General features: G+C 46.4%; 1 protein-coding gene across 2 annotated transcripts in view; it reads right to left on the bottom strand.

Moving 5' to 3' along the window:
• The window catches only part of ASTN1 (astrotactin 1), a 339,338-nt gene extending 325,644 nt beyond the window's left edge, over nt 1-13,694 (bottom strand). For both annotated transcript variants that reach the window (XM_062192978.1, XM_062192977.1), the window contains exon 1: nt 13,412-13,694. In XM_062192978.1, the coding sequence (XP_062048962.1) occupies nt 13,412-13,694 (283 nt within the window). The remainder of the gene's footprint in view (nt 1-13,411) is intronic.
• Between the last annotated feature and the right edge of the window lie 432 nt (nt 13,695-14,126).

Here is a 14,126-nt window from a genome sequence, read left to right as displayed (position 1 = left end):
AAATCCATCATTCATGTTGAAATTTGCATACACCTTTTCACAGTGCATGATTTTAAAACATCATGCATTGATCACTTATAAAATAGTAGTTCATGGAGTTAGACAGGTCTTATAAATGTTGGCACATTTCATTACACAATTTCAAAACTGCTCATTCATAATATCACTACTGGTGTGATCAGAAAAGTCTTTATGTATTGAAAAGATGCCAAGTTCACTGTGCCATTTACAAATTTTAGTAATATTCTAATGTTTCTCTTGCATGCTTAAATTTTATCGTTGGCAACAAATACTATCAGTTGTTTTCCAAGCTCACTTAGCTCATTTTCGAGAAAATGTTAGCCAAATACTGGTTGGGAAAAAAAAAAAAAAAGAGCCATGGGTTGCTTGTCCACTGTTCTCTCAAATTATAAATTATAAATTATAAAACTTGTGTTTCAATACAAAACCAGGTAGTTCAGCTGGCAGCAGAAGTGCTTAGGTGCATCTCCCACATGTCATTTAGAATATCAGGAGGACCTACACTGAAAGAATAATAAAGACTAAGGTAATAAGAAGAAATTAGGCCTTTTCACTGCATCATTTGAGTTATCCCTAAGCAAAAGTGGATAGCACCTAGAGTTTTTCTCGCTAGTTTTGTAACATCAGTATATCAAGCCAGTGAAGAAGACATGTGATATCTTAATATTAAGACAATAACAGGACCGGCACCACGGCTCAATAGGCTAATCCTCCACCTGTGGCGCCGGCACACCAGGTTCTAGTCCCGGTCGGGGCGCCGGATTCTGTCCCAGTTGCCCCTCTTCCAGGCCAGCTCTCTGCTGTGGCCCGGGAGTGTAGTGGAGGATGGCCCAAGTGCTTGGGTTCTGCACCCACATGGGAGACCAGGAGAAGCACCTGGCTCCTGGCTTTGGATCGGCGCGATGCGCCGGCCATTGGAGGGTGAACCAACGGCCAAAGGAAGACCTTTCTCTCTGTCTCTCTCTCTCTCTCACTGTCCACTCTGCCTGTCAAAAAAAAAAAAAAAAAAAGACAATAACAGATTTTATCTCAAACAGCTCCTGCGATGGGTCTCACTGACCTCAGGGAGGCCTGCAAATCACCTTGGGAACCACTGAACTAGACTTGAGGCTTGTCAGGAGTTAGTCTGCGGAAGAGCAACAGAGCCAAGATCAGTGTGCACTTCCTAAGCATGTACTCCGTGCCAACCCAGCACGGTGCCAGAAGCCGAGGACCCTGGGATGGTGGGGAACCCACCTGCCTTGAGGAGCTCCCAGTTTCATGGGGTAGGCAAAGAGGGAAGAACCCAATTTTGGAATTCGAGAATTATCAATTCTCTTGTGAGAATCCAGGAGGGCCAGGAACCCTCCAACGTGTCTTAGGTTGTGCCTGAGATGTATGCGAAACAATGAAAAGACGGGGAGAAAAAAAAAACAAAAGAGCTGGGAGTGGCCATGATTTCTGCCGTAAGAAGGGCAGGAGAGTTGTTGAACTGACCTCCCGGAGTCCTTACTTCTCTCCGTACAGTCTGGAAGTTCGATGTAAGCCCCAGGAATGGGCACAGATCCGTCAGAGCTTATCCGTCACTGCAGTTATCCTTCTTGGTGCACGGATGAGAGGCCAAAGTCAAACTGGACCAAAACGTCACAAAGAGGAGCCGGCAGGCTGCCTCTGAAGGAAAGCAGCCTTGTCCCCTTAGGAGAGATCTTCAGGAAGGGCGGGGACTGCGCCACTGCACGTTTTCCTGGATGGATACGACGCCTGGAACCGCTGCAGCAATCTCACTACCACATGCGGGCTTTGCGCACCCTCAGCTGGAAGCCTGCCCAAAGCGAGCCCGATTCCCATCAGTAGACCACCTGAGTCCGTGAAGACCCTCTATCACTTACATTCGTCTGAGTTTCCTTTCCTTGAAATGAAAAAGTCCCAAACGAACATGAAATTAATTTGAGAAGCAAGAACCAAAGAATGGAGTGCACTTCATGCTGTGCTAAGAGCCCTGGACATTCTCCGCCAAGTTGGGGGAGCCAAAGTACCCTAAGACGGGTGATAAGCAGACCTTTGAGGATGCTACCCACTGCTCGGGGGGACTCTGTTTTTACACCCTGGCCACACTGGCTTTCTTTCAGCTTCGAAATTGCCTTCCTTTCTGTAGAGAGATTGTACACTGCCTGAGAAAAGGAGGAGACCATGCCAAGACAGATCAGCAGTGGCAAATATAACCCAGGACCTTGGAGATGAGGATGGAAGAGGTTTCTTGTATTTAACATTAGAGCATCGTCAGGGACATGAGAGCAGTAAAGCAGACTGGGTTTGAACTGCCGTTGAGAATAGGGGAAGACTGACCGGGGGGTGCTCACTTAGAGCATACAGGTAAGTGGATCACTTGAGGGGATTTAATTTTTTTTTTTTTTATTTTGAGACAAGAGAAACCTAGTATAACTTAGAGATCGAAGGGAAGGAACTAAGAAAAAGAGGGTGAGAGAAACAAATAAAGATCTAGGAGCAGAATGACGGATACAGCAAGGTCCCAGAAGAGACAAAACTTTTGGTTCTATGAAAATAAGATTGCGTGTGTTCTATTTCTCATTGCATCCCACGAGCCTGGTATCATAACTTACTTCACAACTGCTCAAAATATGTTGAAAATTCAAGGTGAGAAAGTAAAACTGAAAGCCCAGTCTACAAGTTTAGGGCATGGGAATGTACAGGAAAGACAGGTGATTCGTACCTGATAGCCTCAACTTGTGAAGTCAAGTCCAAGGCGTGCTGTCATGCAAGTATGAAGATATAGAAATGAAATAGAGAGCTTAACTGTCTTACCAAAGGTTTTAAGTAGTCACCTAGAGAAATGAGAGGAAAGGCTCATCAAAGTCAATGAAAAAAATAATGAGTATTAGGAAAATCAGAGTGTTTGCCTGTGGATAAGCGTGGGTGGGAATAGGGATAAAGGGAAACACACACTGCATAAAAGCAAACACTGGGACCAGGGCTTCACTGACCTATGAGAAATGTGCTACGAATTGAGGAGTACGGTCAGCTCAAATCTCCGCCCTGAGATTATAAAAACACACAAAGAGTATCAAAAGAAGTACACAAAAGCTTGTAAGCTAGTGAATATAGCACTTTTATTGATAACTGCCAAAAACTGGAAGTGACCAGGGTATTCTTCAATAGGTAAAGAGCAAGCAAATATGAGATATCAAACCAAGAAAAGTTTTGTATGATTTCAAAATACATAGTGCTAAGGGAAAAGGCAAGTCTGAAAAAGTTACATACTGTATGACCACAATTGTATGACATTATGGAAAAGCCTAAATTATTATGACAGCAAAAGATCAGAGGTTGCCACAGTTTGGGGGTAAGAAAGAGAGGATTGAATAAATGAAGGGCAGGGGATTTTGTAGAGAAGTTAACTATTCTGGACGCTACAAACTGTGCATGTGTTATATTCTGCATTTATCAAAATTCACGTAACTGTAGATTACAAAGAACTAAAAGAAATCATTGAGAATGCTGGGTGATCCCAGGGTGGGCTGCAGAGTGTGACAAAACATTAACTCTATGATAAATGTATGAATAACCTCACCAATGGGAGTGGGGAAAAAAGTGCTGACCTAAGTAACTCTGGACACGAGTGATCTTTAAAGACAAAAGAAACTGTATTCTAGTCAATAAAGTTGATCTCCACAGGGGTTATAATTCTCCTGCAGCTATAAATATGTACTGGAACTGAAAAAGAAACTGAATGGGTGGCAGATGTTAGGAGCCAGATTTCCCATCATTGGAGTGGCATAAGCAAGGAGAAGAAGCTAGAGTGAAACATGAATTATATAATGGATGTGGATAATGATAGCTAATGTTAATTAGATAATGAAAATTAGAAAATGAATTACAGCTAGAGACATCAGTACAAATTCATGCTTAGCTTCATATACAATACATGTGGTTATATATAAAAGGACATGAGGACAGAAATACGCATATATGAGTTAGATACATGCAAATATTTCCATGCTCTATCAACTGAGAAGATCTAAACGAACAACACCCCAGTATAAACCAGCAGACCTGGAGCCCAGATCTTGGTTTTCAATACCATTCTCTAATTACTTAAAAAAAAAAAAAGATGCAGGTTCCTTGGAGAAATAGGTCATTCTAGGATGGGAGCAGCCAATTACAAAAACACCTGGAGCAGCTTGTAGTGAGAGAAAGCACAAAAGTGCTCAAAACACAAAAACAAGACAAAACACATACCCACGCTGATGAGGATTCCAGACATAGGCATCAACTGAAAGAGATGCTACTAGCTAGCCAAAGCTGGAGTAAATACTTTGAGAAAGAAAATCAATAAAGTAGTATTGAATTAAACCTAAAGTATAAAATAAATATTCAAGAGTACACTTGAGATAAATGAATAAATAAAAAATAGAAGAACTCAAAATAATTCATGTAGCTATTCAGACTTCAGAAAGGTAGACCACAACTCCCTATTTCTTTTGTATGATCTGTGCACAGTATCTTTCTTCAAAGGGTACAGGATGGAAATAGAGGAAAAAAGAGGAACTTGACAGTGGAGAAACTGGGCAAACCATACCTCAGCTAGGTGACCAAGGTCACAGAAACACTGATAAGTCATGTTAACAAAATGTGTCCCTGAGATGAGCTCCAGGCTCATCATCAGAAAAACATTAGACAATTCCCAATTGAGGAAAATCTTACAAAATACCTGATCAGTACTCTTCAAATAGCCAAGGTCATCAAAAACAAATATAAAAAACTACCATAGTGAGGAGAAACCTAGGGAGACACAGAACTAAATCAAAGGTTAGGTATTCTGGATGGGATCCTGGAACAGGTAAAGGATATCAGGTAAAACCTAGAGAAGCTCTTGTTAACATTAAAAGATGGATTACAGCTGGCGCCACGGCTCACTAGGCTAATCCTCCACCTGCAGCACAGGCACACCGGGTTCTAGTCTCGGTGGGGGCGCCGGATTCTGTCCCGGTTGCTCCTCTTCCAGGCCAGCTCTCTGCTGTGGCCAGGGAGTGCAGTGGAGGATGGCCCAAGTGCTTGGGCCCTGCACCCCATGGGAGACCAGGAGAAGCACCTGGCTCCTGCCTTCAGATCAGCGCGGTGCGCCAGCAGCAGCGCACCGGCTGCAGTGGCCACTGGGGGTTGAACCAATGGCAAAGGAAGACCTTTTTCTCTGTCTCTCACTATCCACTCTGCCTGTCAAAAAAAAAAAAAAAAAGCTAGAGAAATCTGAGTCAAGCATGGACTTATATTAATTACTATACACCAGCATTGGTTCTTCAGTGTTAACAAATATACCATATCACATCAGAAGTTAACAGCTGGAGGAACTGGGTGTGGAGTATATGGGAAGTCTCTGTATTATCATCCAAATTCTCCATAAATCTAAAATTGCTGTAGAAGTTAATTTTTTAAAAAACGGTAAACTTGAGCCCTGTCAGAGTCTTTGGAGCCATTTCCATTGCCTTCACAGTGTCTTCCCTTTCCCCAGGAGGTAACACCCATTTGTTGATTCTTGCTCCTTGGTTTTCATAACAATGTCTCCATTCCTGTATGGAACTTTAAGCAACATGTTGCACTGAATTTATATCAATGAGGCGCAGCACTGTGGCATAGCAGGTAAAACCACTGCCTGCAGTGCCGACAACCCACAGGGGCACCGGTTCAAGTCTCAGCTGCTCCACTTCCCATCCAGCTCCCTGCTCATGTGCCTTGGAAAGCAGTAGAAGATGGCCCAAGTACTTGGGACCCTGCACCCACATGGGAGACACAGAGGAAGCTCCTGGCTCCTGGTTTCAGATCAGCCAATCAGCTCTGGCCATTGTGGCTATTTGGGGAGTGAACCAGCAGATGGAAGATCTCTCTCTCCCTCTAACTCTTTCAAATAAATAAATACATCTTTTTTAAACAAAGAATTTATAACGATGAAATTGCACTTGTATTTTTCAGCTAGTTCTTATGCCTATCATGTAGTAGCAATTCATTTATTTTCATGGCTAGATAATATCCCACTGGATGAACGTACTAGTCTCCTGTCAATGGTTGATTCCAAGTTTTGCTACTATCAACAGCATTGCTACATCTGATGTACACATGTAGGAATTCCTGTGTAATAAAAAGCAAGAAATGGAATTGCTGGGTCATCAGTATGCACATTTTCAGCCTTTCTTTTACAAAAATAGTCCTATTAGTTTAGGTTACTATCAGCAATAGTTTAATTTTTCTGAATTTTGTTCCTTGGAGACCTCCTAGACATCTACTTTTTTTTTCTCTAGGTTTTAAAGTGTTACTTAAAAATAAAATATTAACTATTTCAAATTTGTAGTAGAATAAAATGGTGATAGATGCCAATTTGTAGCACATTGGAAATTGCTACAGGCCTTAACTTGTCCTGAGAGAGTAACTTACTCAAAATAGAGCTTTTTCTGCCATCTGTGTGCGTATATTTGAACTTGGTGTAAAAACGAAGAAATAAAGACTTGGCATATTCCTGCTAAAATGGTGCCAAGTTTTGTTCTCGTAAGCTGGCCTTAATCTGAGAAACTACTAGCCTTTAAGTTTAATTACATTTCTTTAAAAAAGTATGTGTATATATATATATATGTGTGTGTGTGTGTGTGTGCGTGTATACATATATAGAGATAGCGATATATTCACACTTTATAACAAGACCTCAATCTTGCTTCCAAGAGAAATAAAGAAATTAAGCTCATATTTTTTTTTCTTCAAAAACTCCAATGACTTGAATTCAAGCCAGATCAATATATCTCAGATAGGATTTGAAGTGTTGTAAAATGCACCATTCACACATTCAAAATTCCTGTATATAAAAAACCCTACATTTCTGTGCAGAAATAGTAAATAATAGTCTTCGCAATGCTATAAATTAGTGCCGTCTGCTTGTACGAATTATGTCAGTGCTAAAGACCTTACCTCAAGATTGCAGTATTCATTACCGTATCTTGGAGGGTCTGCCAGTCGATGCAGATCTGTTTACTGTTAACCTGGGCAGCTTGCTACAGTAGTAAGCAAAAGGAAGCAAAAGAAACAAATCCCAAAGTGTCTCCTTAAATACGAATGTGGAGAGATACATGGAGAGAAGCATGTTTAGGGGGTCTTAAAAGCTTCCTTTTAGAGGCCGGCGCAGCAGCTCAGTAGGCTAATCCTCCACCTTGCAGCGCCGGCACACCGGGTTCTAGTCCTGGTCGGGGCGCCGGATCCTATCCCGGTTGCCCCTCTTCCAGGCCAGCTCTCTGCTGTGGCCCGGGAAGGCAGTGGAGGATGGCCCAAGTTCTTGGGCCCTGCACCCGCATGGGAGACCAGGAGAAGCACCTGGCTCCTGGCTTCGGATCAGCACGGTGCGCTGGCCGCAGCGGCCATTGTGGGGTGAACCAACGGCAAAAAGGAAGACCTTTCTCTCTGTCTCTCTCACTATCCACTCTGCCTGGCAAAAATTAAAAAAAAAGCTTCCTTTTAGGCTAAATCTTACCCATTCAGAGGAAATTATGCCCAATATTATATATGAGTCCAGCTGAAAAGCTCAGCAATCAGAAGCTGCCATCCAAACAGCTCAGAGCCTGACAGATTCTCAGCAGAAGACTGCCTAATGCAAAGATCAGCGACCTTGGATAGGACAGTGCCTTCAGGATGACTCCATCTCACAAGGGAGACTTTCTGGGATCCTCAACTCCCTTTAGCTGGCTCATTTTCAAAGGCCAGGACTGGGCCAGGCAGAAGCCAGGAGCTGTGTTTCCCAAATGGGTGGCAGGTACACCAGTAATTGAACCATCACCTGCTGCCTCCCAAGGTGCATGTTAGCAAGAAGGCAAAATCTGGAGTGGAGCTGGGACATGAACCCAGGTACTCCAACATGGAACTCAGGCACCATGACCAGCATCTTAAGTGCTAAGACAAATGCCAACCCTCATGAACATATTATCTCCATCCCCACACTTTCCACCTTGTTCATCATGTCTACAGATGCCATAATGCCTCACCACAGGAACATGGAAACATGGCCACACAAATCTGGAAAGTATAAACAAAAGAATTCCCAAATTCTTCTTAGGGAAGTATACCTGCTTAGGTATTTATTTCTTGATGTTGTGCACCTTTTGCATGAAGGCTTATGTGAGAAATCACCCAATGGGTTAGGATATGTAAGTGTTATTGACATGGAAATCATGAAAAAACTCTTTAAAACTAGGTAAGTGGTTTCTGTGCACTTACCCTAATCAGGCTTCCTTCTATCCAACCATGAAAAATAACAGATTTGCAATTATTGAAGGCATGTGAAATAGCAGCAAAGGGAAAGGCTGAGACATCATATTGGTCTGAGTTCAAGTGACGGATCCGCCAATTGTTAGCTAGGTGACCCTGAGAAAGTTATTTAACCTTCACGATCATCACATTTCTCTGCTACTGGAGTAAGTGGCGAGTCAGAAGTTGACATGAGATCTATCTTCAAAGCCTGTTCTTTTAACCACCACACCGGACTGCTGCGGACACTTGAAACAGCACCTTGGATGCAGAACTCACTACATCTCTGCAGGCTGATTGATTTATCTTCGGGAACACCTTCTTCAATCAAAAGCCATGACAGCGAAAGCAAAACTCTAAGATGCGAGAGAAACAGCTCTCTTCACTAAGCTCAACCGTCGGGTCTGAAACAGAGGGGCAGCCACCTCAAACAGAAAGAACGCTGATAAACATATTCAGTTCATAGCACACAAATCCTGGAAGCCAAACTTCGGTTGACTCCTTGTCTCAAAACCAAAGACGCCTGCAAAGCAGCAATGTCTACTGCTATGCAAGCTGACACATGAAATTTTAGTTGAGATAGGATAATTTAGGTGATTCATTTGGCCAATCTTTAAATTCTCCTGAGAGGGGCAGGTGTTGTGGTGCACCCCACAGCCCATATTAGAGCATCAGTTCCAGTCCCAGCTGGTCCACTTCTGATCCAGCTCCCTGCTCATATGCCTCATATGCAACAGAAGATAACCCAAGTTCTGAGGCCTCTGGCTGTCATACGGGAGACCCAGATGAAGTTCTAGGCTCCTGGCTTCAGCCTGGTCCAGCGCCTGTTGTTTGGCCATTTGGGGAATGAACCAGCAAACTAAAGATATTTTTCAATCTCTGCCTCTTGCTCTACCTTTCAAATAAATCAACACATTTTTAAAAAGTAAATTAAAATTAATAAATTCTCCTGTGAAGATATGAAGGTATCTAAATCTTTTAACTCAGAAATGAATGTTATTCTGTTAAAACTGTAGGGACCTCAACAGTACATCTGGAAGCAGGGGCTTAGGTTATTACCTGGCTTAGAGTCACCAGGTAGGTAGCCTCAGAGGGTCAGCCATAGTACAATCAGTAACTGTGGGAAAGATGGCGATCTAGAGATGATAGTCCCTGACTACAATTCAAGTTCAGAACAGTTTACAACAGCAGAAGGTCATGGAAATCACAACCAGCCCTTGAATCATAATTAGCAAACTCCACGTCAAAGACTGGGAGACACTAACTCCACCCCCCCCAAACCCCAAACTGGGGGTTATCCTACAAGCAAACCTGACGAGGCTGCTGCTGGCTGGCACAGGGTCTGGGAGCCAGGCTTCGCTCTGCTCAGTCCTGTCTCACTGGCTTTTTTTTTTTGCCAGGCAGAGTGGACAGTGAGAGAGAGAGACAAAGAGAAAGGTCTTCCTTTTTTCCGTTGGTTCACCCCCCAATGGCCGCTGAGGCTGGCACACCACGCTGATCCGAAGCCAGGAGCCAGGTGCTTCTCCTGGTCTCCCATGGGGTGCAGGGTCCAAGGACTTGGACCATCCTCCTCTGCACTCCTGGGCCACAGCAGAGAGCTGGACTGGAAGAGGAGCCACCAGGACACACTCCGGTGCCCCCACCAGGACTAGAATGTGGTGTGCTGGCACCGCAGGCGGAGGATTAGCCTATTGAGCCGCAGCGCCGGCTCCTCACTGGCTTTTAAGTGGACAGTTATGACCCTCTCTGCAGACCCAGGTGCAGTCTCCACTGCTCTCTGCTATCACTCTGGTCAGGCTGATCTCCCTCCTACTCCACGTACACGCCATTCCCACACTCACTCCCGCCACCATGCTTGGTGCCTCTGATTTCCATGACCTCAAATGCCTTCACCTTCACTGTATCACACCCAAACTATTCTACTATTAGTAACACTCATCTGTGTGTGCACTTGCATGTGTGTGTGTGTGTGTGTGTTTAATCCATGCAGAGAGCTCAGAAGGGGATTGGACTCAGGTTGCCTTTGGAAGGTAGGAAGGCTTCACCCAGGTGAGATGGGTGCTTGGCCTAGAAGGGAGAATGGTTGGCTGCCATCAGCAGAAGGTGAAAGAGTGTTTCAGGCAGAGGCACGAGCAAAATCTTGCAAGAACCCCAAAGGCCATGGCAGCCATGGAGGGCAAAGACGCTGAAGATGGCTGCAGTAAGAGTGAGCAGACCTGCATTTGTCTCCTAGAAGTGACAGGACCTGATCCTGGATGCAAAGGAAGCCCAGCATTGGTCCTGTTGTTTGTCTTCATTTTTGCATACACAAAGTGACAAGGTCTGATTCTGGGAGAAGACTGGTCAAGACGAGTTCTTCCATGGAATCTGCGCTTACCAGGCAAGCATCTCCTTCCTCAACATCCCTGTACCTTTCTAAAGCCCTCTGCATAAGTAGGTGGTACTGCTTGCAGCTCTTACAGGTCTCTGTGTTTTCAACGACTAGAGAGGACCTGAGAGCGGAAGCCTTTTATTTTGTAACTTCTGGATCCTAACAGTGCCTAACAATGCTAAGCCAGTAAATGGATGCATAATAAATTCCCAAGACTGTCTGATTCAAATTCCTACAAGGAGGCCGGCGCCGTGGCTTAACAAGCTAATCCTCCACCTTGCGGCGCCAGCACACCGGGTTCTAGTCCCGGTTGGGGCGCCGGATTCTATCCTGGTTGCCCCTCTTCCAGGCCAGCTCTCTGCTATGGCCCGGGAAGGCAGTGGAGGATGGCCCAAGTCCTTGGGCCCTGCACCCGCATGGGAGACCAGGAGAAGCACCTGGCTCCTGGCTGCAGATCAGCGAGATGCGCTGGCTGCAGCGGCCATTGGAGGGTGAACCAACGGCAAAAAGGAAGACCTTTCTCTCTGTCTCTCTCTCACTGTCCACTCTGCCTGTCAAAAAAAAAAAATAGCAAAAAAAAAAAATCCTACAAGGAAAGGATGAAATAGCCAACAAGATTCTAAACATAAAATCACTGCAGCTCTCACCACTGGCCATGAATGATAGGAACCTAGAGCCACAAAAGCTAACTTCCAAAGCCACTACCCTTGCATCTATCCTCCATGGACTTGGACTCTTCTCCCTTTCTCCCAGCTCTGCTCCATCATCCAAGCTGAGATTTTGCTCCCTTGGGAACAGCAGGCCTGCAAGGATAGGTGCCAGCACATCTCTGGTTCTGAGCATATTTTGTTGACTGGGAGGGTGAGGAACAATCGATGCATTTAAAAACGTGCATCTGTCCCTGAAGTGAGAATGTGTCTATTCCTGTGTATAAATGCCAAGTTGCAGTAGGTTTCCATAGCAACCCCAACAGAGCCTTGCAGTGGGCAGCTTTGCACAGAGGTGCAGAAAACTCTTTCTTTAACATCTGGGCTTTTGCTGTGCACATTGGATCCTAGTAGGCACATCATAGCACCAGGCACTGGCTTGGGGATTTTGCTTTAAAAAGTAGACTTCTGAATACCTGATAATCCCACCTTCCTTTATCCATGCTCTTCAAGCACCCTAAACACTGCATGCAGAACCCAAAACAGCCTCTTTAGAAACACAGAATTCCCTCTCCTCATTCTTACAGACTCTAATGAACAGATTGTACTTGCATATCAGCAGGACTTCCACACAAAATTAACATCCTCTGAATAACCCAGCAATTGTACATTTTAATGAACAACATACCCACAATGTTCCCATTTCCAGCCAGCCCCCAGTTTTTATTATGTTATTGGTATTTTGTTATGCAAAAATAAATAGTGCTATCAAGAGTGTAGGTTGGGTTGAATGGGTTCTACTGAGCTGCGCACTACAGCAGCTATAAACCAACTTTTCAAAGGACCAAGCAATGTTTAAAATTGCTTTTCCATAGGGGTTGGCGGGGTGGGGGGAGGTGGTCCTCACCCACGTCCCAGTGTTTTCAGTGTGAAGGTATCTCTTATGAAGGCAGAGCAAGAAGGAAATATCCGTAAGTACGCCACACGTGGCTCTAACCCACACGTGGGCTTCAGGAAGCCATGTGCCTGCAAAGTGAACTTGTGTGGGTAGGGTGTTGAGTAAATGGAACAGCCTCCCGGACATTATCCTTTTTTTTTTTCCTTAGGCCTAGAGACTGATCTTTGAATCCTCTACTGGACCAAATAAGAATCATGCAAAGCATCACTAAAGAAATGAGTTGCGTGGTGGGAGGGCAAAGAGGGGCGAGAGATACATCTCTACAGGGAGAAGTGAGGGGCGGGGTTGACCACGTCATAGGGCCCGTGGTGCTTGGCTAGAAGAGGCCCACAGCACCTTCATAACTTGGTAGTGAGAAAGAGGGATGATGGAGTACTTGAAGGAGTTTTGTGGCTTTATGGGGGAGGTACCAAAAGAGAGAAATGTAAACAAAGGAGAGAAATGACGCTTGCTTGGGCAGCTTATCTGTGATGTGAGGTGGAGGTGTGGACGTGGCTGAAGGAGGGGATGGTTACACTCAGGCATGGAAGTAGGGCTTCCCAGAGTGAACAGCAGGGACCTAAGAAACTTGAGGGTTTGAGAGGCCAGCTGTCAGACACAAAGGACTCTCAAAGAGTGAAGACCAGCCCTGCAGCCAGTGTAATCTGGCCTGCACCTGCCTGGCAAGGTGAGGCCAGGACATCTGTTTCTAAAGCCCCCAGGAAGGGCTATGGGCTGATCAGGGTAGGTGAGGGTGTTGGGGGTGCAGGGGATGCGGAACAAGGAGCTGTGCGTGTGGCCAGGGATGGGAAGAAGGGCTTATGGGAGTTGCTCTGGTGGCAGTCGCAAGTGCTGTGTGGATGTGCTCCCGAACCCAAGCTGTTAGGTCAAGGCCAGGCAACGTTTCAGAGAGCCTCCTACAACCTGTTCCTTTTGGGGGCAGGGCGACTGAGTGGAGGCTGAGGGCCCAGCATCCGGGGCAGACCGGGAGAGAAGTCAGGTGCACCCAGGCGCGCTAGCCTGCAAGTGGGTGTGGAGCAAGGTCCGGGAGTAGGGCGGATCCGGGGAGGCAGGGTGGGGGAGGGGAGGTCGTTGGCAAGTGGGTGTGTAGGGCGAGCCGGAGTGGGGGCTGGGGGCCCCTCGACCTCTCCCGGGACTCACCCAGCACGAAGTAAGGCAGCTCCGTGTTCTCCAGGTCGTCCACCACGACCATTTCCCCCGGGAAGTCGTTGCGCACCGAGAAGAGGAGCTTGGGCTCCGAGGCCGAGGGGCTGTGCATGATGCTCAGGTCGTTCTCGCGGAGGAAGGGCAGCGCCGACACCGTGATGCTCTTGAGCTTGCACTCCAGCTCCTTGGATGCGTCCACGTCGCCCGCGGCCGTGGCCAGCACGGCCGCCGGCCCCCAGCAGCAGGCGAGCAGGGCGCAGAGCCGGGTTAAAGCCATCTTGAGCCCCGGCCGCCTTCCTCCCAGCGCGGCGATGGTGGGGGAGGCAGCGAGCGAGGAGGGAGCGAGCGAGCGAGCGAGCGAGTGCGGGAGGCGGGGGAGGCTGGGGAGGGGGATGCAGAGCCGGGGGAGCCCGGGTCCCGGGGACGATTTGCCGCTCGCCGAGCGCTCGGTGGAAGCTCTGATGGGTTCTTTGTTTCCCGGAGCTGCTTATCTGGGGAAGAGAGAAGGGGGGGGGCTCAGGGGAGAGGAGAAGAAGGGAAGGAAGGACGTAGGGAGGAAAGAGGAAGGGAGCGGAGATTCTAGGGAATCAGGTCAGCCCCCAGCCGGCTGCCGGTGCACTGTCTGCTGTGCAACCCCGAGCAGGAGCTGTGCTCCGGGCTGTTACTACCTGCACTGCATGTCCAACATCCTGCCTTCGCAATGCAAAAG

The sequence above is a fragment of the Lepus europaeus genome, chromosome 5 (genome assembly GCF_033115175.1).
Source record: "Lepus europaeus isolate LE1 chromosome 5, mLepTim1.pri, whole genome shotgun sequence".
In the NCBI taxonomy this organism is placed as follows: Eukaryota; Metazoa; Chordata; class Mammalia; order Lagomorpha; family Leporidae; genus Lepus; species Lepus europaeus.
Note: the sequence above shows the minus strand (reverse complement) of the source record. Positions and strands in the feature narration are given on the sequence as shown.